The sequence below is a fragment of the Brassica napus genome, chromosome C3 (assembly GCF_020379485.1).
Source record: "Brassica napus cultivar Da-Ae chromosome C3, Da-Ae, whole genome shotgun sequence".
Taxonomy (NCBI): domain Eukaryota; kingdom Viridiplantae; phylum Streptophyta; class Magnoliopsida; order Brassicales; family Brassicaceae; genus Brassica; species Brassica napus.
This window is the reverse complement of record NC_063446.1, coordinates 62377516-62405249: the sequence shown is the minus strand read 5'-3', so window position 1 is coordinate 62405249 and position 27734 is coordinate 62377516. Positions and strand designations below refer to the sequence as shown.

Sequence of the window (27734 nt, the reverse complement as noted above, 5' to 3'; positions counted from 1 at the left end):
TACTATCTGGAAGAACATGATGTATTTGGAGATATTTGGAGACTTTCTGAACTTTGCTGGATGGTCGATTATTTGTCAGAATATCGACCGATTGTTACCAAGGAATATCGATCGATGATGAGCCCTTCATGCCGATTGACGACGAAGCCACCCGAGAGTTAATGACAAATTAGAAGAATTAAAGTTTCACAAAAGTTTCAATAATTACATGTTAAGTCTTTGGCCGCCTGTTAGGATATTTATTAGGGTTTTGTATCATTTTAGAGGCAGACTTGCCAAGAGACCTTTTTAGACCTAGTTTGGAGGAAGCAAGAAGCCACCATTGAAAGGAGAGAGCTTAGAATTGGAAAGATAGATTAATACTGCAAAACAGAGAAGATCTTGAACTCTTTTGCTTTTATTCATTTTGTTGCTTACTCTATTTACTCATTTTATTTAAGTATTATTCAGACCATCATAACCATGTGTTCCAAGAATATGTCTAAGTAGTCTTTATTGTTAGATTTAGGTTTCTCAATAGGTTGATAAATGTATTACTGACAACAACAATTGTTAGGATGTTTAGAGATATAATTCTTTCATCTAGTTATGCTTAAAGCTAAATTTAGGATTGATCACCCTTTAAATTTAGATCTTGGGATTAATTGGGATCAAGCCATTGCTTGACTCAATACCTGAAAATAACTAGTATGATCTAACTGACTAGATACAGACGAGAAATTGTCTAGTGAGTTAGAGAATTTATATCAAACCTGTCCGTAAAGCTCTCTGGAAGAAGTATCAATCGACGCAGCGATAGCCCTGTCGATCGATATTTTGAAAGGTGTATCGATCGATATTCGTAACGAATAATTGATCGACACTTTCTCGTGATTAACATACGAGAGTTGAAATCCGAGATCCAGATTAGATAATCAGATTGATTATATCTAAAGTTTCAATTCAAGAATGATTAACATAAATAAACCCTTAAAACCCAAATTAAGTTTTACTTATCATACTTGAGAATATACCTAAATCTAGTTATTTCTCCCAACTATTAATAACCCCCAAAACAAATCAGTCGAGCAATATACTTGCTCACCACTCCATTTACTGCTCTAAAACTTATAAACCATTTAATCTAAATTTATTCCAAAACCATAATCTACTGTGTAATCCTAGAGTCTCTGTGGATTCGATCCCTAAGTACTACATCCAAACCTCTTATTTGAGAGAGTAATTCACTCATTAGGGTAATTCGAGTGATATCAATCATATCCGCGAGTTGATCTTTTGTAGAAACATGAACTACCCTAAGACGACCCGACTGTACCAGATTTCGTATGAAATGATAATCCAACGCCAAATGTTTCATATGAGAGTGAAAAAACAGAGTTGACACACAAGTATGTTGCACCCACACTATCACAATATATGACTGGTGCTTTGAGCTGATGAATGCCAAGTTCTTGAAGTAAGAAATTGATCCACGTCAGTTCTGAAGAGGTGTTGGCAATAGACCTATATTCTACCTTTGTAGATGATCGGGCCACTGATTTCTGATGATCGGGCATCAGAGTAAGCGTGTAAAGAGAATGTGCTACCTCGCTGAAGAAGAATGCCATTGTCTAATGTTCCAGACAAGTATATCAGTACCCTCTTGACTGCACTCCAGTGGTCTGTCGTTGGTGTGTGCATGTATTGAGACAAGTGATTCACTGCATATGACAGATCCGGACGAGTGAAAGCTAAATATTGCACGCTCCCAACAGCCTTTCTATACTCAGTTGGATCAGATAAAGTTGTTCCAGAATTAACAGAGAGTTTTGGTGATGTCAACATTGGTGTTGACACCGGTTTAGAGCCAAGTATATTCGTGAGAAGGTCGAAAAATGTATTTCTTCTGACTGAGGAACAATCCAGAGGCATTTCTGCGTGCTTCTATGCCGAGGAAGTAGTGAAGTTCTTCATGATCTTTCACTGAAAATTTGCTAGCTAGCGAGTCTAATGTCTGTCGTATAAGAAGAGTATCATTCCCTGTTATCAGTATGTCATCGACTTAGACAAGTAGATAAACAAGAGATGTACCCTTCTTGAGAATGAAAAGAGATGTGTCCGCGACTAAATTGACGAAGCCAGGCCGAAGAAGATAGGTTTGTAGTTCAACGTACCAGGCGTGTGGCGTCTGCTTGAGGCCATAAATAGCCTTGCATAGTCTGCAGACGTGATTCGGTCGGTCTTTGCCAACGAAGCCTGGAGGGTGGGTCATGTAGAATTCATCTGCCAGTGTGCCCTGAAGAAACGCATTATTCACATCTAACTGGCGAATGGGCCAGTTATAGTTAATGGAAATTCTGAGAACTAACCGAATGGTGGTGGATTTGATTACGGGGCTGAACGTCTCAGTGTAATCAAGACCGGGTCTTTGATTGTAGCCCTCTAAGATGAGTTGGGCTTTGTAGCGATTGACTGTGCGATCCGGATTATACTTTACCGTGAAGATCTAGCAACATCCAACAAGTGTGACATTCGGTGGTGGTGGCAGGAGATCCCAGATTTCCAAGTTATGTGATGAGTTGCACCTCTGTCCATCAGCCAATTGGCCACATTGTATGGAGACGCCGCTGTGACGTTTGCACGGGGGTTCCATGGTAGGAACGGACTGGACTGCATCTGCATCTGACTCCCATTTGACTGAAAGCCTTGGAGTTGAGCACATCTTTTAGCACTGTGGCCTTGGACTCCACATATCTGGCAACGCCCAAGGTACAGTCGCGGTCCTCTGTTCTGTTGAGGTAGCAGAGTCTGCTGCTGCTGCTGCCATGAGTTGTTGTTGTTCATGTGACGATTCTGATTGTTGCGGTAATGATTGTTGTTGTTGCGTTGCTGAACAACATTAACAGTGACCGGTGCTGGAGAGAGGATCGAGTCTGGAGCAGAGAGTAGCTTGGCCTCATGATTAAGAAGCCTCTCATGAAGAACGGTGATGGAAGGCGGCACATCCCTTCCTTCAACTTGATCGACTATAGTTTTATAGTCATCAGGAAGTCCATCGAGTATGAGATCAATCTGATCCTTGTGGGAAACAACTTTTCCCAAGATCGCCAGTTGGTCAAGGCGAGTCGTGATACCTTGAAGGTATACATCAATAGTTTTGGCTTCCTTCTTCCAGCTTTTCGGTTGAGTCTTCAGTTGCTTTATATGCCCTCGACTGGGTTTTGCATAGGTTCAAGCAAGGGTGCTCCAAACTTCGAATGAGCTTGTTGTGCGCGAGACCAACGGCTGCAGAAAAGGAGAGATAGCACCAATGAGGGCGCTATATATGAGGCGATCTTGTCGCTTCCATAAAGTAAAGCTGGGTTCACTGAGATCTGATCATCAGTGGTTAGTGTTGCAGCAAGGACGGCGAGGGAACCGTCAAGATGACCAGAAAGGTCATAGCTATCAAGCAAGGCATGGATTTGCAAGCTCCACATAAAGTAGTTGGTGGAGGTGAGCTTGGTCACATTAGACATGTTGATTGTGAGAATGGTTTGAGAGTTTGCATTAATGTTTTCAGTAACAACAACGGGGAAAGAGGTTTCGGAGCTCATGTTTTGTTTGTGAGAAAGGAGAGAAATTTTTTTTGGTTTGGAACGCAGGCTCTTGATACCATATAAGATTATATTGAATTGATAACTTTACATTACAAAGTATGAGAGTATATATACAGATGACATGCTACGGTATTCTAGTTAATGACAATATATATGTTTACATAAATATACTGATACGAAGGAATAATGAATGATATGATTGATACAATCATATATCGTGATTGATACTTAATACATGATACCTTATTGATCTTCTTCTATCATCATCGATTACTGCAGAATCATCGATTCAGCCCTTTGTGAGTATTTGTGTCGCTCTTATCTATGTTATTTTGCATCTAGTGTTGTTATTTAGATCTAATAAATTCTAATGCAGCTGGCGTTTATTGAAACTTGGATGAATGATGACGATGATGTGCGATCTTCCACATGATTTGGTGGGTGAGAAAATACTCGCCGAATTCCAATAACGTCTCTGAAAGCAATATGATCTACTTGCAATTTTGCAAATCATGGAATGTTTTATCCAAAGACTTTATTGTTGGCAAAGAAACATCAAGGAAGCATGAGTTTCTAGGGTTTATGACAATATGTCATAAGGTTTGTTCCTTGAGATTTGATCTCCAAGAAGTCCGAAATCACAATGATTTGGTTGATCCATCAACGAAGCAAGTAGGTTTACTTGATCAAGTTGAGATAATTGAAATAGTTCACTATGATGGCTTAGTGTTATGTGTCACTAAGTACGACTAAAAGCTCTTTGTGTGGAACCGTTATTTGGGGCAAACAAGGTGGATCGAACCAAGAAAACATTTCTACTGGTCAGACATGTATGGTCTCGGATACAATAAACGTAAGATCCCTAACTATAAAATTTTGTGGCTACATAGTGAAAATAACTATGGCCAAATCAATTGGTCTGAAATCTACAATTGTAGCTCTGATTCATGGAGTGTTCTTGATCTCATTCCCGACTATCAAATACAAACTTATCAAAGAGGCCTGACTTTGAAGGGAGGTACTTACTTTTTTTGCTAGAGTGAGAATAGCAACTGCACCTCATGAAGTGGGAAATGAGTATATGTTAGGGCCAGACATTTTCTTATATCTTTTGATTATACAAAAGAGAAATTTGGACAGCTTCTGCCTCTCCCCTTTATTTTTCATGTCCATGACACTGTGGCTCTATCTTGTGGTAGGGAAGAGAAACTCGCGGTGCGTTATGAGAAGTTTCTATCTAATATATAGGAGATTTGGGTTACAAATAAGATTGAGTCCAATGCGGCGTCGTGCAAATCAGTATACAACACATGGAGCACAAGCTAAAAAATCACGTTTTGAGCGATCGAACGCGTGGAAGGTTTTTCTAAAAAGCACGTTCTAAAAAAATAAGTCAAAGGTTTTTTTTATAAACATGAAGTTTTCTATCTATCGGAGGAAGAAGGTTGATTCTTGGCAAGTCACATGTCTATTGATCGCCAGGCGATCGAACACGTGGTTGTGTGAGTCAATTTTCTTCTGCGATGGGTTTTCTGTTTGGGCTTACGGTCTAAAGTTGTTTGTATAGCCTGGGCTTCTATGTTGGGCCTTTGTTTCATGTTGTGTTTTATGTTATGTTGAGCTCGGCTCAGTTGGGTCTCGTTCCATTAACAAAATTCCAGTGAAAAAAATGAAAGTTGATAAAACTTTACTGGTGATAAAAAAAAAATTGTCAAAAGTTAAACATGATTTAGTTAGTTTTGGGATAAAAATCTAACAATTAATTAGAATAAAATCATGTAGATCTTTTGGTAGAATTTTCTAGAACTAGGATTAAAATATTTGATATATTTTGTACTTTGAAAAATGAAAACTATAAATACCCCATCTCCTTTCTCATTTTAAACCATCCAAGAAAAGAGAAATCTTATATAGTACTAAATTCTCTTTAGTAATAAAATATTTCTTCTTCATATGGAAGTATTTCATCTTCTTAAAATCTTTCATGTTTATAAAATCACTTCTCTTCGAAAACTTTTAAAAAATTTCATCACTAATTAATTTTAAAGATTGTAAGTAGCGGTGTTTCCTTCCAAGTCTCAATGCTCACAACGAGTATCTATGATAATTGAAGTCTAAGAATGATGATTATCTTAGAAGAACATGACGTGAGATAGTCGAAAAAGACTTCACTAAACCGGAGAATGATGGTGGTCTATCTCAAACTCAAAAGATGGTTTGATTGACGTACGTAAGCAAGATAAAAAGACTTCCTACTTCCTGTCTAATCATCGATCAACGATTTAATGAAAACACACTTAGAAGGTTGATGGAGAAAATATGTCCAAAGGAGCATAGGCGAAGCTTTAGACCTCTTAAAAAGTAGGTCTTCAAACTCTAAAAAGAGAATGTAAGAACACTACAAATGAAGGAAGAAGAAACATATATATGTTGTAAAAGTGTAATAAGATATTGTGTCACTACCATATTCTTTTAAAAATAATAACTAATATTATTTTTCAAAAATAATAAGCAAAATATATAACTAAAATCTTACTTAAAATTTATTATAAGCATAAACAATAAAGAAGTTACTGAAAACATATATTCATTTATTTTATTCATATTTTATATAGTTTTAATGTTTATATTGAGAAACATATATATATAAATATATGGTAAAACTAGGTGTTTTCCTACACAGCGTGCAGTAATAAAATTTTTAAATTTAAATTTTATTTGAAAATAAAATTTTATTATTATTTTATATTTTATTATTCTTTCCAATATTTTAATATAACTTTTGATTTAATGAACATAAAACAAAGATAAAATAAAACAATTTTGTTTATTTTAAATTTATATTTAAAATAGATATGTATATATTAAAAATTATAATCTTAGATAAAATTTTATCTATTCTTTTGGATAAAATTGTATAATTATCAAAAGTACAACTAAACAGTATTTCTAAAATTTGTAGATATATAAAACAAAAATTAAAATAAAATAAATATTTTTGTTTTTTAAAATTATATTTCGAATGATATGTATATATTTAAAGTTATATAAAAGAAGCTAATAATATTAAGATTTAAATTTTACTTTGTTAAAAACAAAATTGTAAAAAAACTGAAAAAAAAATTAGTAATAAAATGGTATAGTTATAAAAACGAAATAGATAATATTTCATAATATGTAAAATATTATATATTTTTATCATTATGTTATTTAATGTCATATTTGAATAGATTTACTTTAATGATGATGTATAATTTACCACCATATTCTTAAAATGAAAATTACCAAACAAAAAAAAAACATTAAATGTAATTATCCATGTCACATTTAACCATAAGTCATTTCATCAATTATGGTATGTCATATCATATTGATTTAGTGAAAGAAATTGTAAAAAAGATATTTGTCAAAATCATTTTGCAAATAATATCTAAAAGTTTGTAATAAGATATTGTGTAACTACCTAATTCTTTTATAAATAATAATTAATATTATTTTTCAAAATTTATTACATGGTGTTAAAATTATTGTAACATGATCAGTTTAATATAGATATTTACATTTTGACAAGTGATTTGCTTAGTGGTGTCCACCACAATCTTTCTAACGAATAAATGATGACATATCTTATTAAAAATGATGATATGGATCCTATGTAATCATGACATGGCTTAACATAACTATGACATCAATTTCAATTATAGAAATTCAACTATAAAACAATAAATATATATATGGTAGTTACCATAACTAAAACAAATCAGCAAAATAACTCAAATCTTAGTTTAAAATTTATTATAAACATACACAACAAACAAGTTAATAAATTAATAAATAATTTCATTTATTTTATTAATATTTTATATATTTATGTTTCTATTGATAAATATATATATATATATATATATATATATATATATATGTATATATATATATATATATATATGGTAAAATTGTAATAAGATATTGTGTCACTACAATATCTTTTATAAATAATAATTAATTTTATTTTTCAAAATTCATTACATGATGTTAAGATCATTGTAACATGATCAATTTAATATAGATATTTACATTTTGACAAGAATATTTAGTCGTTTAATATTTACATCATATCTAAGAGAAAAATTTATACAAATAGTTAAACTTTTGTGGATAGTTAAATAATTAAAGCTATATTTAAGTTTATTACTCACTGGAGGAGTGTCCGCGTTTTGCGCGGAATATTGTGTTATTGTTGTTAAAAGTATGATTTCTTGGATAATGTAATTAGATGATCACTTTTAATTGTTAAGAACGTTATTTGGTGTTTTTATTGTGTTATTTAGTAGTAATAGTGATATGTTAATATATTTTGTTTTTGTTTTTACAATAATGTGTTTTTTAGTATAGTAGTGAAGCGATCAAAAATATATTGAATTTCAATAACTTAAATTTGCATTTATGCATTTGTTGATTTTAAGATTAACGGTTTCAGCATCAAAATTATTTTTTATTTTTTTCATATTTTTGAACATTATAACTTTCAAGATGTTTTTGTCTTTTTTCCATATTTTGAAATTGAGCCTTCAACATCTATGTATTTTGTTTACCTTTCTGGTATGCGGTGTTTCTCATCATCACCGAAAAAGACTCACCCCATGCTCTTGTTCTTTATCGCCTTCTTCACCTTGAGATTTCTGGTATTTGTTGTAAATCGGGTTTAGGAGTTCCCAGCTGTGAGGTTATTTCTAGCGTTGTTTTAGGCTGCTTCATTCAATATAGGATTCTCCTCTTCTTCCTTATATTTTAGCTGATATTTTGAACTGCATCTCTTTGGGTTGAGTCAGAGTTTAGTCGTTTTTAAAGTTGTTTTCCTCGTCGTTAGCTTACCATTGATACTCCCTTCTCGTCTTGGTTTTCAAGATATGGTTTTTGGTAATTTGACTTCTATAGCTCGAGGACGGCTCCACGATGATTTCGTTTTGTCTACCCTTCCATTTATGTTCCCTCATCTCGTTGCAGCTTTCATCGTTGCTTGCGTCTCTGTGACTCTCTCTTTCGCCATGTTTGCCACTCCAGGTTTGGATAATGTTCTCCTCCGAGTATGCTCTGTAGATTTGGAAGATTGTTTCTGGTCTCAAGTCTGGGCTCATGTTTCTCGGGGTTGGTTTTCGTTCTCCCTCACTCATGTTGTTCTCTTCTTCCTTTACTCCCCTTAGTATAAGTGTGCGGTATTAGTCTCTTTGAGCTTTGGTCCCTTCTATCTTGAGCTTTGTGGTTCTTCACCGGCATAGGCGTCTTGTTTGTGCTTGTTTAGTTTGTGAGGTGCTTCTTACCTCTTAGCTGGTGGTTGTGCTTATCGTTCGTTATGTATGTCTCTTCCTGCTTCGTGGTGATTTTGGCCTTCTGTTGATTATTCTTCCTCTAACCTGTTTTCTTTATTCTTTGCATTGGTCCTTGATCACGCTCATTTGTGTTTGAGAGATTGTTTTATCTCAAGATTATCTTTCTACATTTTACTGATTTTTGATTTTTCTGGCCAAGACACTCTATGATAAAGTGGGGTAAGTTAGTTTTCGTTCTTGATCGCCTTTGAATTCTGGACCTTTATTGAGTTAGTATTAATTTGACATTTTTTTCTCTGTGATTATGGAGGTTTTATGTTTAGATTATGTGTTATGTTTTAGTTTGGTTAATATTAAGATAAATATATAGTTGTAAATGAAATAATAGAAAATAATAAAAAAATAATAAAATCGGGAAAGTTTATGTTATTTTTAGCTGTTAATAAATTAAATATTTAAAATACATTTATATTTTTTCACTTATTTCTTTATTCGTTTTGCAATTTTTTGAATATTAAAATAGATTAAAATAGATTATCAAACTTCAAATAATGATTATTAGTGTGAGAAGGATTAGATAGTGTATAATTAGAAAATAGTGAATCAAATTGTAATAATCTAAAAGAATAATGATCTAAAATATAATAAAACAAAAAAGTGGACACATGTCAAAAAACCCCCCTTCCACATGTCATAAGAAGAGAGAAAAGTCTACTTTAGATATATAGATTGTAGGGAGAAACGTAATCAAGTTTCTAAATTACTGATTTTTATTTAAAATTTAGTTGTGGTAGAATAATTTAAATGATTGATTAGATTTCGATTCACAAAAAACACTAGTGAATTATATCACAAAAATAAGTGATACTATTTTGAATTACTTATTTAGAAATGACACAAATATATAAAAAAAATTGAATCAGTTAGAATAATTGATGTTTTAATTAATTAATTCAACATCAATTCAAATAAAATGATACAGTTTATATGAATTTGCATCAGTTTCACAAAATTGATATTGTTATTTAGATTTATATCAATTCCACAATTGATGCATTTATTATTTTGGTTAACATCATTTACTAAAATGATATAAAATTTATATCAATAAAAATTGATGCTAACAAAAAATTATATAAGTAACTTTATTAGAAATGATGTCAGTTTATCTTAATTTGCATCATTTAAAATATTAGATACTGTAAATTTTTATTTACTTGTTGTCCAAAATTTTATTTACATCGATAAAATAAGTTTATATATATAATTTTATATAGTGAAATTCTTTAAATGATCAGTTACAATCCCTAGAAAAATGGAACCACTACTACAATCCCAAATGAAATGTTAACCAATTAATTAAAATAACATCAACTTAAGAGAAAAAACAATTACGAGAAGTAGTATAACTGATTCACCTCAACTTTTTTTTTTGAACAACCAAACATTTCATTAAAATCGGAAGCTAAAAGTTCGAGTAGTACAAAGCAGTTTTAGCTAGGGCGTCTGCAGCAGAATTTAGAGTCCTAGGAACATAACCAAAAGTAATAGAAGAAAAAGATGATGATAGTTTCTTGATATTTCTTGATATCCAAGTTGATTCCGTAGAGCTCCACCGGATGTTGCTTCGAGTTTAGTGTTTTAACAAGTATTTGGTTATCTGATTTGTGGCAGATATTGGAGAGGTGACAGGCTTTAGCATGCAGCAGGGCTTCCCGAACATCTAAAGCCTCCGCCATCAAGGGTGAGGCTTTATATTTAGAATTTAGATCATGTGTTATTATATAAATGATTCACCTCAACAAACGATATTCTCTTCTCTCAAAATTCCCATCTTCATCCTTTTTTTCTTTCAGATTCTTAATCTCTTGTATTTGTTTCTTCTTATGAAGAACATCAAAAGAAACTGGAATTTGCTAATCAGTCGAATCTGACTGAAATTTCGGAGAGGTATTTTTTTCTTTCTTCTCTTGGTTCAAAGATTATAAGTTTTTTTAAAATTTATGTTTATGGTTTAAGTATTCTTCGTTGCTAGGATCAGGAGCTTCTAAAATTATAGAAGGAGATGACGTTCATACAAAAATGGAAGAAGAATAGAAGTCTCAAGGAATATTGATTAGTGGAGAATTCTACAATGCACAAGAAGAAATAATGAAGAAGGATCTCCATATTTAATTTTCATGGAAAATTTTGTTCAATCATTTTCATAGAAAAATTTATTCAAGGAATATTTTCTCTCTTTTAATTTATCTTCTTGTTTCTTTTGAGTCGTGTACATTTTTTCTTTGTAAAATTTTATTTTCAAAAGGAAAATAAAAAATGTTAATGAAAATTTATTTTCTTTAATTTATATATTGACGAAAATCATTTACTGTACAAATGATAATAATATTATTAATTAGTAATTATAAATTAAATAATTACGAAATCATTTTAAAATTAATTTTAATAAATGATATAAATCATTTGAATTAATTATTTGAATCGATTTTAATATTAACATCATTTATAAGAAACTGATGTAGTTGTTAAAATCATTTTTTTTAATTGATACATAATGATATCACTTACAATAATTAATGTAAATATTAAATATTTTTACATCATTTATTAATAAATTGATTCAAATTATTTGCATAATCACTTTCAGAGTCATTTATTTAAATGATGCAAAATATTTTTCATCATTTACAACTAATGCAAAAATAAAAAATAAATGATGTTAAACACCTCTTTTTTGTAGTGTTTTATAAGTTAAATCTTTTAAACGAAACAAAAAAAACTTTTTTTTATTAAATTTCAATCTTAAAAGGAAATAAAATAGTATAAAAATTATTATTTCAAAAAATGAAATTAATTTATTAAATTAAAAAAATTTAAAATAATCAAATTCGAAAATTAAAATAAAAATAAAAATTATTACTTTATACTTTAAAAAAATTAATGTAATAAAATATATAAATTAGAAACATATATATGATCTGCTATATATATATTTACAGAATTATATATATATTATATACAAATTCTATAATTATTATATTTTATGTAATTTTTACAATATTTTATTTATCGAATTTATTATTTTAGTTAATGAAATTTAAAAAGTAAATAATTTTCTTTTTTGTAATAAATTAATTTTATTTTATATTCTTTTAGAATTTTTTTATTTTATTTTTATCGATCGAACCGGATATCCGGGTAAAATATAAAAAAAATTTGGATATTCAAACAGTGAATATCCGAATTGAATCGGTCACAAATATGCCTAAAAACAATGATATTTGATTTGTGCCTACCCTTAGAAACTCTTGCATCATGTATATTTTTGTGAATTATTCAAAAAAAATTCCTATCACTTAAATTTTAACTATAAACTACAAATGTGTCAAAATATTAATTTCATAATAGAGAGATTCTGTTTAAATTATTGATCAGTATTTAAAGCTCTTCTTTCAGAAAAAAAAATGCAGTAAGTCAGAAAAAAAATGCAGTAAAGAGGCAAATAGCAACAAAATAAAGAGTTCCAACTTAAAAAAAAAAAAGACTTGCAAGTGTATATATTCATGCCCATAACAGTTTAGTAAACCCATTATAAATTATTAAGCCCACGATGAATTAGGGTTAGATGTGTGTCGGCGTGTGTCTTATGCTTAGACACATACACGCGATACCTTATTTTCTTGTATCATCATCGATTGCTGCAGGTCATCGGTTCAGCCCTTTGTGAGTATTTGTGTCATTGTTTTCTATATATGTTAATTGAATTAAGTTGATTCGCATCTAGTGTTGTTATGTTAGAGGTGGATTGTTTACCGATTTTGAAATAGTTTTTTGGCTTTTGTTTTTGGAAAACCCACTTTTCTTTCGATCAATTTTTAGTTTTTGGTTTTTGTTTTTTTTTTTGTAAAAATCATTTGATTTGCCAATCAAGATTTTTAACAAATGGATTCCCTAAATTTTAGGGAAACTAGTTTTTCAAAATTTCAATATATTTATGAAGTAAAACCAAAAACTAACTTTTGTGGTTTTTTTTACAAAAAAAGAATTTTATTTCTTTTATTATAGAAAGTAATGCATTTATGTATTTATAATTAAATAAATAATATTTCATAAAGAGAAATTTTCCAAACAACTTTCTAAGATATCATTTAAACAATAATGTAAAATAATTTATTTGTGTCTCATATCTGCAAATAAATTTTGATATTTATATATAATATTAATTAATTTTAAATCATTAGTTATTAATTGCTATAAATAAAATTATTGAATAACTCTAAGAATTATTAGACACACTAAAATAAATAATATTTTATAATTTTAAATTTTGTTTTCTTATTTTAAAATGATGTATTGATTATATAATAAAATTTTCTAAGTAGTTTCAAACTTTTAAATATTTTTATTTTTGTGTAATTTTATATATATTTTATATATATTTTACTATAATATATTTTTTTATAAAAATATAATAATTAAAATATGTTATTGTATTTTATTTTAAAATAATAATCATAATATTTTGATAAATTTTAATTGTAAAATCTAAATATTTATTGCTATTTTATTATATATTTTAGTGTAATGTATTAATTAATTTTTGAAAAAAATACAGCAAAACCAAAAACCAAAATCTAGAAACCAAAAACAAAAATCTAAAAACCAAAAACTAAAATCTAAAAACCAAAGCTAAAAACTACAGAAACAATCATCAAGCTAATCTAATCATTTTAAATGCAGCTAGCGTTTGTTGAAACTCGGATGAATGATCAGAAATGATGACGATGATGTGCGATCTTCCACATGATTTGTTGGGTGAGAAGATACTAGCCAAAGTTCCAATAACATCTCTAAAAGCAATACGATCTACTTGCAAACTATGGAATGTTTTATCCAAAGACTTTATTGTTGGTAAAACAACATCAAGGCAACATGAGTTTCTAGGGTTCATGACAATACGTAGTAAGGTTTGTTCCTTGAGATTCGGTCTCCCAGGAACCCACAATCACGACGCTTTGGTTGATCCATCTACGAAGCAAGTAAGGTTACTTGATCAAGTTGAGATAACTAAAATATTTCACTGTGATGGTTTAGTCTTATGTGTCACTAAAGAGAACTCGAAGCTTTACCCTTATTTAGGGCAAACAAAGTGGATCGAAACAAGAAAGCAGCTCCACAAGTCAAACATGTATGCTCTCGGATGCAATAACAATAGTAAAGTCCCTAACTATAAAATCTTGAGGCTACACTGTTGTTATAATCATTATACGCATGGCCGACTCAGTGGGTCTGAAATCTACGATTCTATGGAGTGTTCTTGACCTGATTCCCGACTGTGAAATTGATTATTATCAACGCGGGGTGACTCTGAAGGGAGATACTTACTTTTTTGCTAGAGGAACTGCACCTCATGAAATGGGAAATTATGAGTTAATAGGGCTTGGCGTTTTTATGCTATGTTTTGATTATACAAAAGAGAGATTTGGACCGCATCTGACTCTCCCGTTCACAATCACTGATAACCACCACGAGGCTGTGGTTTTATCTTGTGTTAGGGAGGAGCAACTCGCCGTGCTAATATATTGGATTTTTGGGTTACAAATAAGATTGAGTCTAATGCGGTGTCCTGGAGCAAGTTTTTGAAGGTGGATATGACAATAAAACCACCGAGACACCCTTTGGTTCACAGGAATCATGGGAGCTTCTTCATTGACGAGGAGAAGAAAGTCGCTGTGGTTTTCGATAGAGGCTTAAATGACTCATCCAGGCAATACGCAACAACAGCTTTCATTGTTGGAGAAGAAGGATACTTCACATCAGTGAACATCGGAAAAGAACCCACAAGGTCTGGAAGTTATCATCCTCCACTTGTGTCTTCTTCTTATCTTTCAAGTTTATTACAAAACAACCAACCACACAAAAGGAAAGAAACAGCTGTCTAGTTTACCTTGATTTGTTTCTTGTATCGTCCACTTTTTTCATGTCATTTTGAACAAAAGAGAGGCATTTCCACAAAAATGTCTAGTACCAAATTCTTTTATTAGTTCTGTAATTCTTCAACCCCAAAACTCATATGAGCCTTTACCAGAGGAAATTGGGATGTTTTAATTTCAATTTGTTCTCATTGTGTTTGAGACATATATTCCAGGAAACGAACTTCCAAGATTAGTTTACGTCTTTATAGAGAAGAGACCTTGATATGAGTATCACAAGAAGGCTGGAGCAGAGAACACATTGGGAAAAGCTTCAAACTCAACACATATTGTCTGCGTTTTTAAGAAATGCTCTATTCATTCTTAATCTTGGTTGTTATCACTACGTCAACAATAGCAAAGCCCTCAGTGAAGCAATATTTTTCTTTTCGATGGATCCAATTGTTGTTCAAGACGTTTGCTATATTCAGTTCCCCCAGAGATTTGATGGAATCCACAAAGAGTGATCAGTGCGCTAACGGAAACATAGTTTTCTTTTTTATGTCTTAATAAGATTTGCAAAAAACGGATTTGACTGGGAGACTTTTCTTCGCGTTTTGGGTTGTTCTTTGTCTTTATCCTTTCCTTAAAGGTCTATTGAGAAGACAGAACAGAACACCCACCATTTTATTCTCTGGTCTATCATTGCTTGCTTCTGTGTTTTTTCTTGTTTTAGTTCGAATCAATCCTTTCCTCTCTAAGACTGATACGACCTCCTTTCCCCAGAACTGCCTTTTGATCGATTGCTAAGAGATGACTTTATGTATTGCTCTGAAGGGTTTTTTTTTTTTTGTTTATTGTTTTGTAAGACTTCCTTTTCTTGTGACAGAAGTTTCTCATATGGTTGCTTGATCCACAAATTAAGTAATATTCTTGTTGTACAAGTTAGGTTTCGGGGTCTCTGTTACTTCAGCATGTTAAACTAATCTTTACCTTCTTAAATACATATAGATACATTTTTTTTTATTTCTCATCAAAAAAATGCAAATTATTAATGCAAACAAGCATTTACAAGAAAATGATTACAACATGAAATATTTTGGTTTCATTTGAAAGAAACACACATTGTTGTAACATGTAAAGTTGTAAACATAAAATATAGTTATGTTGTTTTATTCAGTGGAATTATTTTTGCTAAAAGGTTTGGTGGAATCTCTCTCATACCAAAAAACGAAACTAAAAAAAAAACGAAAGAAAAAGCAATGCAAGTCAGATTCCATGAACAAAAGCATCGATGTCAACCTGAGGAAAATCATCAAGCAACGAGTCAATGCTACATCCTTCCTCAAGCAGGTTCTCATTAAATCCGAAGCCATCAGCAAACACACATTCAGGCACAGCCCTGTCTTGTCCGTAAAACTTCTCTTCCTTCTTCTTCTTCCTCTTCTCCTCAACCGCCACAATATCCTTCTTCTTGTTACTTTCTTTGCGTCTACCTCTTGCAGGAACAGAAGAAGACGACAAAACTCCCAAATCCAAGCTCTTAATGTAATCCTGCAATAGAGAAGGTCTTGGATACTTAGACCTACACTTTCTCTTGGAGAATTGTCTTCGTTTCGTTGCGTTCCAATGGTTCTTGATCGAGTTCTCTGTTCTTCCAGGGAGTCTTTTTGCAATCTCTGCCCATTTGTTTCCAATCTCTTTATGAAATTCTATCAACACTCTGTCTTCGTCTTCACTCCATGTTTCTTTCTGTGAAAAATATACTCATATTCTCTCAAACACTATTTAATATTTAGTTTCCATAATCATCATGACATGAATCTTGGTTACTAGTTGTTAATACCTTAATGTCAGGTCTCAAATGGTTATGCCATCTCTCTCTACATTGCTTCCCAATCCTTCCTGGTAACACTTGGGCGATGTGTGACCATTTCCTCAGTCCGTATTTCTCCACAAGCTGTACCAATATCCTATTATATATATCAAAATATATTACGTTTTTATTGGTAACAATTGTTAATAATCTTGCGTAATAACTATATATTAGATCTCGATCCACGCAACCGCGGGTTTTTGTTTTCTTTTATTTTTATATAAACATTTTGTTTTCAATTCTAAATTGGTATATATTATAATATATATGTGTCTATCAATTTTTAAAACATAATAAGTTTACGGTATATATTTTTCATTGAATAGATTTTTTCAAACTTTCACATGTATTTGTATCTTCTTCTATATATATATATATATATATATATATATATATATATATATTTTCGGATTATTATTTCACTATTAAAATCGTAAATATATATATATATATAAGTAAAATATTGTTGTATTGTCATATTCAAAAATATGGTAACATTTCACAAATTTAGAAAAATTTTAAGAAATTAAACTTTTCGCTTCATAGATTTATATTATCGAGTAAATAATTAAATATTTAATTTTTGTTTAATTTTTAAAATAAAATATATAGTTTAAAATTTGTTTTCACTGGTTTAAGGTAGTAAAGATTAATCAATGTTAGATAATATGATTTTTGTTATTTAAAAAAAGTCATTATAATTGTAAAAGTTAACATCACAAATATTTAAATAATTAACATATAGAGGTATAGTATTACAACATTAAATTATATCTATTTAATTTATATTATCTATAAATCTAAGCCCAATAAAAATTTCTGGTAGGCCCAAAATATAAATGATAAGATTAGAGATTAAATGTAACATGACTTTCTAGGAATGAGTCCATTAGTTCCATTTTTTTAAAAAAAATCACACATGAATCAAGATTGTGACTCTATTTTAATATATAAGATATAATGAAACTATATATATCGTCAGAAATATTGATTATGCAGTATGATCGTAAGCTTTATATTGTTAATAACAAACCTGTCTTCTTCAGCAGTCCATTGTCCTTTGACTAAGGTTGTATTATTCTTTCCTTTCCATGATGATGAAGACGATGATGAAGACAAGTTTCTTGTCAGAAAAGGTTTGGTCTTGTTGAAACTCATCGCTTTATAACAATTATTATCTGCAGAAACACATGAAACTTCATCTGGCATCATGAAGTTCGTAGGCTTGATTATTGCCGTAGGAGGGTATTCAAAAGGGAGCATCCTCATCATCATCATGTTGTTTTGTTCCAAGTCAACAGGATTATGTTCATCGACCAACCTGATCTCTTGGTGATGATCACGAGTGAAGTACTGATTGTCTGAAGCTTGGAAATGATGATTCATCAAATGTGGCTTAGATTCATAAAAGTCGACCAAGTTTTCTTGGTAAGAGCAATGTTGCAAGGGAACCTTATTGATACAAGACAACGTCCTTGGGGCACCTAGCAAAGGATTTGAAGATGTAGAGCCATGATGATGATGATAGTGATGATCAAACTGATGATCATGATCAAGATGGTGAAAATCTTGAAGAAAACTTGTGGGCTTTGATTGGTCAACGACTTCGAATGGAAAATCTTCTTCTTTCATATGTTCTTCATCACGTGTGAATTTGGTTAGGTTTAGAGTTGCAAAACCACTCTCGTCGACGTAATTCTCCATATTTTTCGGAAAGAGGAGAAAAAACTAATTAATTAGTAAAAAAAAGTGAAGTATTTTTTCTTTTCTTGTGTGTTGCTTTGTTCTTTCTCGTATTTGTAAGGTAGGGGAAGAATGAAAGACATTTAATGTGTGTTCTTACTATGCCCATTAATTTGTTAGTAAAAATATAACGTTTAGAGTTTGTTGTAGCATTAGTGTTATTAAATTTAATTAACGTTTAGAGTTTGTTGTAGGCTTGTAGCATTAGTGTTATTAAATTCAACCATGTCTTAAAAGATGGAAGGAAAAAAATAATTGAGTAAATTAATTTCAATGTTTAGACATAGATTGCAGCAAGGAAAGAAAATCTACTAATGTAGTTTTAGTGATACGTTACTAAATATAGTTCAAGCTTATTTTTCCCTTTGAAAGATTGTAAGATGTATAATTTTGATGTAAATGTAAATAAATGAAAATCAAGTAAAGAAAATGTGAGATAAAAACTTATGTTGACGTTACCACTGGGTGTTGTTGAATTTGGGGTAAACATAGTTGAATGATTGTGAAAACGCTAGTATGAATTTAATCTAGCTTTTAGTGTGTTAATAATTCATTTATTTTAGATTTATTTTAGGGCTGGGCAAATAAACCGAACCCAAAAATCTAAACCAAACCTGATCCGATAAAAATGAATCCGAACCGATCCGAACTCGACATAAATACCGAATGGATCTTGTTTTATGGTATTTCGGGTTATGGGTATTATCCGAACCGAACCCGAAATTAAATGGATATCCGATAGAACCCGAAACATTCAAAATGCCAAAAAAGAACTTGTATCAAACATGATCTCAATTCCTGATATGTAGCCAAAATACACTAAGATATTATTAAACATCTACAATAACTATCTACTACATGAAGGTTGATGGTTGAAAGTAGCGGTTGAGGCTTGAAATTTTTAAATTTTGGTTTTATTTTCATTGAATAACTTTTTTCATTTCATGAGAACTTAATTTTTCGTTTTATGATTTTATTTATTGGTTTATTTCTATCAATAACAACGTTTACTTTTCGTTTGACTTTGAATGATCATGTTTGATGTTTTTTTCTTATTTTTGAATCGATTTTACTTATGTTTTGGTTACAAAATAGGTACAAATCAAGTACTTTAAACCCGCAGAACCGATTTTACTTATGTTTTGGTCACAAAATGGGTATAAATCAAGTACTTTAAAACCGAAGAACCGGTTGGAACCCAAAACCCGAAAGTACATCGGGTTGTACCGGTTCTTTGAAGATTTACTAACCCCGATCCGAACCTGATAGAACCCGAACCGAACTTTTATATAATCCGAATGGGACTGATTTTGATAAATCCGAAAAACCGAGACCCGATTGGACAAAACCGAAACCCGATTGGGACCCCGAATACCCATGCCTAATTTATTTAGTCGTGTTTGGTTAATTTCTGACAAAAGGTAGTAATTTAGTCAACAAAAAATGTAATTACAATTTCAATGCTAAAGATTATTTTGACCATTTAGCTATAAGGTCTGGTCTAAACATATTTCAAGAAGACAAACATCTTCGTTTGACGTACAAAAGAATATCACCTTCTATGCTGGATTTGTGCATTCGTAATGTCGTCTTATGTAAGAGATTTCTTTATTTTCTTTATCGGCTGATCCAGTCACGAAAAAACCACCGTTACATAATAGTTTGAATATCATATTGTTTCATTCGAGTAACGTTATGAATTAACCAGATTGTATATTACTAAACTATCATCTAGATTGAAATTCAAGCCTAAATTGATCAAGTTTTTTTTACTAAACTATCATCTGGGTAAGTTTTGATCCCATCAATGAAGTTTTTTTCAAAAAAAAAACTTCATTGATGGGATCAAAACTTAAAACATGTGTTGGGTATGGGCCTAACCCTCCCAAAAGGCCCGCAAGACAATTACCCAGACACATGATTACAACAAAAAAGATCGCCTCCTCGACTTGAAAGCCGGTGTTCGGCTCGGCTCCAGACTACTTTTAGTCGATGAGATGATTGACTGAACGTCATCGGCTCGCCGACCTGACACAACGGCCCGATGAGTCGGCCCAATTACTCGAGGAGGCCCATCGAGACAAGACACATTAGGTCAACGAGCGTTCACCTATAAAAGGAGGAGACAAGGCAACAAGGAGTGGATCCGCAAATTACTACACTCACTTTCGGCTAGAATTAGGGTTTTACATCTTACATCTCGCCGACTTGTACGGTCCGACGAATTTGTCTTCACCGGACTTTTTCCTCTATTCTCTTCCCCTTTTGTAACTCGGTTTCGACTCACTGATCTAGTAAAGCACGTCTTTGTCTTGACCCACCGACGAGAACTCTTCTCTTCTCTTTACTAGTTTATTGACAGTCTCAGTTTAAACAGTTGGCGCCCACCGTGGGGCAGACAGAGTACCGTCCGCAAAAGATCATGACACGACCCGACTCGCCGTCCGACGACGAGTTGCCTGTGACCGAAGGCGCTCCAGCAGCAGCGGCCTTTGCAGAAACCATACTCGAGAGGATGGCGCAGCAAGACGCCGTCCAAAAGGCGACGACTGAGCAACTCGTCGCCATCGCCGCCATTCTAGCTCCGCTGGTTGGAGGCTCAGGAGATCCGGCTACGACGGTCCGAAAACAACTGTTCGACACTTACCGAACAGCCAGTGCCGGAAACCCCGCAAACGCGAGTGCCGTACAGGTCCAAACTCCCGGCGGCGTCGACCTCGTTACCGTCCGGGAACTCGCTGAGCTTAAGCAATCAGTCATGGACATGAAAGACCGGATGCTCGAAGGACCTACTTCAGCGCCGCTGATCGAACGTGTCCTTGCCGAAACCCTAAAAACCCCATTTTCCCGGAAGATCACCGACATACTTTACCGGCCGACCGAGAAAATTTGCCTTCTGCCTTACGCCGGAAAGGCGGACCCAACCGACCACATCACTGCTTTCAACATCACGATGGGTCGAACCAACTTCTCTGAGGAAGAAAGAGACGCTGGCTACTGTCATCTCTTCGTGGAAAGTCTTCAAGGACCAGCTCTCGGATGGTTCACTGGATTGGAGCGCGACTCCATCAACGATTTCCACGATCTGACGACTGCGTTCCTCAAGCACTACATCATGTTTACAAGACAAGCAGCAACCCTGTCCGATTTATGGAATCTATCTCAAGGATCGAGCCAAATCCTCCGCGACTTCATGGAAAAATTCAAAGCAGTCGCTTCGAAAGTCCAAGTTCCCGATAGCGTTGCCATCGACGCACTGATGAATACTCTCTATTTCAAGCCCTTGTTCCGCGAGGATCTTTACAGAAATCCAACCATTTCGCTCCAGGACGCAATCGCCAGGTCAAATAACTTCATCCGAATGGAAGAAGACACAACGGCGATACTTAAGAAACTGAACACGACAACCAAACCGGCAACTGTCCCCAAAGCTCCCGAGGCACGCCAGGAACCTCGTCAGCACGCCTCAGGCAGTAAACCTAACCAGCCGAAAAGTTTCGTCTACGTGGTTGAAGACAAAAACGCGTCCCCACAGCCCACTGTCGTTGTACGCGAAAAAGGTTGGAATGTCTGGGAAAATGACGAAAAGCCGCAAACCTCTTCGACACCTCCGGCGTCAAGTCCTGGACCAGCTGAGCCAAACATGTGGTGTAGCTTCCACAAGTCTAAGGCACATGATACAAGGAACTGCAGTCATTTGTTAGACGCCCTCTTCTTGTCATACGAAAAGGGAACGTCAAACGTCAAACTCCCTAAGCCTAGGCCCAACGGCACCAAGAGCTGGAGCAAAAACAAAGAAAAGAAAACTCACAAGAATCAGGATAAGTCTGGAAACCGGCCGAAGCATACTGAGGATGACAAGCCAGAAGAGCATGAAGAAGAAGACAGTGATGCACAAGTCGACGAGGAGCAACCGCGTAATCGTCGGCGTGTACAAGTCATCCTCGCACGATCCAGTTCCTCCTCAGATGAAGAAGAGGATAAACAGGTCCATGACTCACGCGAGTATTCCAGCAAACGAACAAACGAGAGCATAGGATCAGAAGGGTCAAACGACTTAAGAAACAAGCTCAGGCGAAAGTCGCAGACATCTGATCGTGCATACGACTCACGCGGAGATCTCCGCTCAATAATCGAAAAATCCAAGGCTAGGAAAATCGAGGACTCGAGTGCTCGATCCCGTCTCAGGCCACGAGTCATCGATCTTCGTGAGAAGCTCAACTCAAAGTCGGAAGACCTCAGAATCAAGCTCAACCGACCAAAACAATCAGACTTACGATGAAGAATCGAGGAGGCGAGGTCCAATAATGAGGACGGACACAAATCTGTTGTCGAGGACTCACCCGTTGTCGAGGACTCGCCCAACGTCAAAAATTCACCTATCATCGAAGACTCGCCTAGCGACTTGAGGACTCGACTGAGAAATAAACGAGTCGTCGAGTCTAACTTCCTAAACGTAATCATGGGTGGCTCACCTCCTTGCGGTGATTCCGTCCGGTCTGTAAAGGACCATCGACGACAAGCAGTAACCTCGAAGAAATGGCCATCGAAACCCGAGAATGATTCCTCAATCACTTTCTCGCCAGACGATGCCATCGGCGTCCATTTACCTCACAACGACCCACTGCTAGTCGAGGTAGGAATTACGAAGTGTGACGTTGCTAAAGTGTTGATTGACACAGGCAGTTCAGTCGATTTAATCTTTCGAGATACGCTCGATAAGATGGGAGTCGACCTGCGCGACATGAAACCATCATCTCGCTCCCTTACAGGATTCAACGGTGCTTCTGAGACAATGATTGGTACAATCAAACTCCCCGTCTATGCCTGCGGAGTGATACACACGGTCAAATTCTCAGTCATCCGAACGAAAGCTCCTTACAACGCGATCCTCGAACCCCCTGGTTACATTCTGTTAAGGCAGTGTCTTCGACATATCATCAGTGCGTGAAGTTTCCAGGACCAAACGGTGAAGTGCAGACGCTTCGCGGAGACCAGCAGGCCCCTCGCGAACTACTCATCGCAACGGTGAAAATGTAACAATCAACTCCTCGCATCAACGCGATAGCAAAGCAAATTCAACCTCAGAAAGACAAGATTTTAGAAGTCACCATCGACGACTCTGATAAGAGCAAAGTAGTCCGAGTCGGAGCCTTCCTCAACGAAGAGATGCAACGCGCAATCATCAACTTTCTCAAGGAGAACGCTTCAACGTTTGCTTGGGCGACATCAGATATGAAAGGAATAAACCCCGCCATCACATCCCATGAGTTGAATGTCGATCCAACCATCAAACCCATTCGCCAGAAGAGACGAAAGCTAGGTCACGACCGAAGCAAAGCTGTCAACGAAGAAGTTGAGCGACTCCTCCCAGCTGGCTCAATTACCAAGGTGCGATACCCCGAGTGGCTAGCTAACCCGGTCGTCGTAAAGAAGAAGAACGGGAAGTGGCGCATTTGCGTCGATTTTACCGATTTGAACAGAGCTTGCCCAAAACACAGTTACCCCCTCCCGCATATCGACAGACTCGTCGAGTCGACTGCTGGGAATGAACTCCTGACTTTCATGGACGCATTTTCTGGTTACAATCAGATCATGATGCATCCGGATGATCAAGAGAAGACGGCGTTCATCACCAATAGAAGGACGTACTGTTACAAAGTAATGCCATTCGGTCTCAAGAACGCGGGTGCGACTTATCAAAGACTCGTCAATCAAATGTTCGCCGACAAATTAGAGAACACGATGGAAGTCTACATTGACGACATGCTGGTAAAATCACTCCGCGCAACGGACCATCTGGATCATCTTAAAGAATGCTTCAAGACGTTGAACGAATACGGTATGAAACTCAACCCAGCCAAGTGTACTTTCGGCGTCACCTCAGGAGAGTTTTTAGGGTACATCGTCACCCAACGAGGAATCGAGGCAAATCCTAAACAGATCTCTGCCATACTTGATCTTCCTAGCCCAAAAACCAGCAGAGAAGTCCAGCGACTTACAGGAAGGATCGCGGCCCTGGACCATTTCATTTCCAGATCCACGGACAAATGCCTTCCTTTCTACGAGTTGTTGCGAGGAAACAAACGCTTCATCTGGGACGAGAAGTGCGAAGAGGCGTTCAAACAACTCAAGGAGTATCTTACAACTCCTCCCGTATTATCCAAACTCGAAACTGGCGATACACTCTCACTTTATATCGCCGTATCCTCAACAGCGGTCACCAGCGTCCTCATCCGAGAGGATCGAGGAGAACAGAAACCTATCTTCTACACGAGCAAGCGCATGACTGATCCAGAGATTCGATACCCCACCCTTGAGAAGATGGCTCTCGCCGTTGTAACATCGGCGAGAAAACTGCGTCCCTACTTCCAGTCGCACACAATCGAAGTATTGACAAATCAACCATTGCGAACGGTAATGCAGAATACAAATCAATCCGGACGGTTATCGAAGTGGGCTATCGAACTCAGCGAGCACGACATTGTCTTCAAGAATCGAACAGCTGCGAAATCTCAAGTCCTCGCAGACTTTCTCATCGAGCTCGCACCAGAGCTCGAGCAAGATCTAATCCTCCTGAGTCAAAATTGGATACTCCACGTCGACGGGTCGTCGACAAACAAAGGATCAGGAGCAGGAGTGCAGTTGCAATCCCCGACAGGAGAACTGATCAAACAGCCATTCAGCTTCGGCTTCGCCACTTCAAACAATGAAGCAGAGTATGAGTCGTTGATCGCAGGACTAAGACTCGCCAAGGCAGTCAAGGCAAAGCGCCTCAGCGCATACTGCGACTCGTAACTCGTAACTAGTCAGTTTAGTGGTGACTACGACGCCTGCAACGAACGAATGGACGCATACCTTAAGATCGTTCAAACACTTGCCAAAGATTTCGAATTCTTCGAACTCACCAAAGTCCCCAGAGGAGAGAACGTATGCGCTGATGCTCTCGCTGCCTTAGGTAGCAGGTTGCGCGATTAGGTGAAATGTACCATCCCTATCCACAAGATCGACAAACCAAGCATCGACCTGACTCCCATCGAGACCGCCATCGTAGCACCAATAACCGAAGCCACACCCGCGAACCAAGTCCTCGAAGAGGTGTCAAACGACACCAACGACTGGAGAACATAATTTATCGACTATCTGGTCGATGGAAAGCTACCTCCCGAGAAATGGATTGCACGACGACTCAAGACGCGGAGTGCCCACTATGTCGTCCTCGACGGAGAACTCCACCGATGGACCGCAACCAAGGTACTTCTGAAGTGCATCAATGGCAAAGAAACGCATTTAGTCATGGCTGAAACGCACGAAGGCGCTGCAGGAAATCATTCTGGAGGTCGAGCACTTGCTTTAAAAGTAAAGAGTCTCGGTTTCTACTGGCCAACGATGAATGCAGATTGTGAAGCTTACGCCCAGCGATGTAATCAGTGCCAGCGACATGCCTCAACGATCCACTCCCCGACACAGTTGCTACGAACGATGACAGCTCCAAACCCTTTCATGAGATGGGGAATGGACATAATCGGTCCGATGCCGAGTTCTCGACAGAAACGCTTCGTCCTGGTCTTGACAGATTACTTCACGAAGTGGATTGAGGCAGAAGCGTTCGCAAGCATTACAGAAAAAGAGGTCCAACGATTTGTGTGGAAGAACATCATCTGTCGCCACGGCTAACCTTACGAGATAGTGACTGACAACGGCTCCCAATTCATATCGAACAAATTTCGAGAGTTCTACGAGAGATGGAGAATCCGACTCAACACATCAAGTCTGTGATACCCCCAGAGCAACGGCCAAGCCGAGGCGACCAACAAAATCATAATAGACGGTTTGAAAAAGCGCCTCGATCTCAAAAAAGGATGTTGGGCAGATGAACTCGACGGTGTCCTCTGGTCACATCGAACAACTCCTCGAGGAGCAACGAAATCAACTCCTTTCTCGATGGCACACGGAGTCGAAGCCATGGCTCCCGCCGACGTCAATGTAACCAGTCTGCGAAGGTCGAGGGTGCCACAAAACGTCGAGCTCAATAGCAGTATTCTCTTCGACGCCCTGGACGCTATAGAAGAATGCCGCGACCAAGCACTACTCCGCATCCAGAACTATCAGCATCAGATCGAAGGTTACTACAACAAGAAGGTCAAGTCTAGACCTCTCGAACTGGGCGACATAGTACTATGCAAATTGTTCGAAAACACCAAGGAGCCGAGTGCAGGCAAGCTCGGAACAAACTGGGAAGGGCCGTACAAAATTTCTCAAGTCGTCAAACCAGGAGTCTACCGACTCGAGACGTCGACGGGCGAACCCGTCCCCAGAGCATGGAACTCAATGCACCTCCGACGATACTACTCTTAGGCACAAGCCCGAAGATCGAACACTCAAGGAGTCTTGCTCAATCGACGAGTGAATGACACCCTTGTCACTTTCACTCCCAAAAAAAAAAAAAAGTGAATGTGCATCCAATGCCACTTTCACTAACCAAAACGAACTACGAATGGCTTGATCCTCTCCTAGAGGTACGTAGGCAGCCCTTTACCGGGTCCATCTATAACAAAAACAATCTCCCAACAAGTAGGAGCGCGAACTGTTTTAAGCGATGCTTACGCACGGGCACGACCTTGTCTCTCAGACGAACGTACTAGCACTCGCACCCACTAACGGACATGTCCTAATCAGACACATGCCCGAGGGATTCTTCGGTCGTATCGCGGTCCCGACCCGTGCGATCGAGACGACAACTTTCAATCATCTTATAATCCTCTAAAGTCGGGCTTGGCCAACCTAATATTCTTTTTTGGATTACTTAAGGATCGATTTGAAAACCGTTATCGCTCGAAAGTATAAACGATTGTCTTCGAAATTCAAAAATTTATGTTGTTATCGAGGACTCGAACTGATGGCATGATGTGTCAAAATTTGATAAAGCCGAGTCATCGACTCTTCGGTTTAATTCAAGACATCGACCAGATTGCCAAACCAAAATCGTTTAAACCCAACATTCAAAATAGATTTCAGCGACTCGTCAAAGGCTAACTCGCATTCTCGAGTCCACGAAACTATATCTCACGACTAAGGCAAACTCTGTTTTAGAAATAACTTCTAAGGAAGATAAACTTACTGAAAGTCTGAAACAACGGATAGCCGCAAAAGCAAAATAAATCCAGATATTACATCAACAAAAGCCTCCGAGGGCTAAAAACCAAAAGTCTAAAGGAAACAACAACAACATATTAAACAAGTCCTCGACACGGTCGGAGCCCCCCTCGACGACCTGAGCAGTGAGCCGAACTGA

The 27734-nt window shown here is 35.9% G+C and overlaps 1 protein-coding gene and 2 pseudogenes across 1 annotated transcript; 2 read left to right on the top strand and 1 right to left on the bottom strand.

Moving 5' to 3' along the window:
* Positions 1–3187: 3187 nt before the first annotated feature.
* LOC125583221 lies at positions 3188–4904 on the top strand (annotated as a pseudogene).
* Positions 4905–13430: 8526 nt separating this feature from the next.
* Positions 13431–16084, top strand: LOC125583782 (annotated as a pseudogene).
* Positions 16048–18536, bottom strand: LOC106405397 (transcription factor MYB98-like). The gene is made up of 3 exons (XM_013845957.3): positions 17730–18536; positions 16667–16793; positions 16048–16572 (listed from the first exon to the last, which is right to left on the bottom strand). Exons 1-3 carry the CDS (start codon positions 18398–18400, stop codon positions 16090–16092), a joined length of 1281 nt encoding a protein of 426 aa, XP_013701411.1. The 5' UTR covers positions 18401–18536; the 3' UTR covers positions 16048–16089.
* Between the last annotated feature and the right edge of the window lie 9198 nt (positions 18537–27734).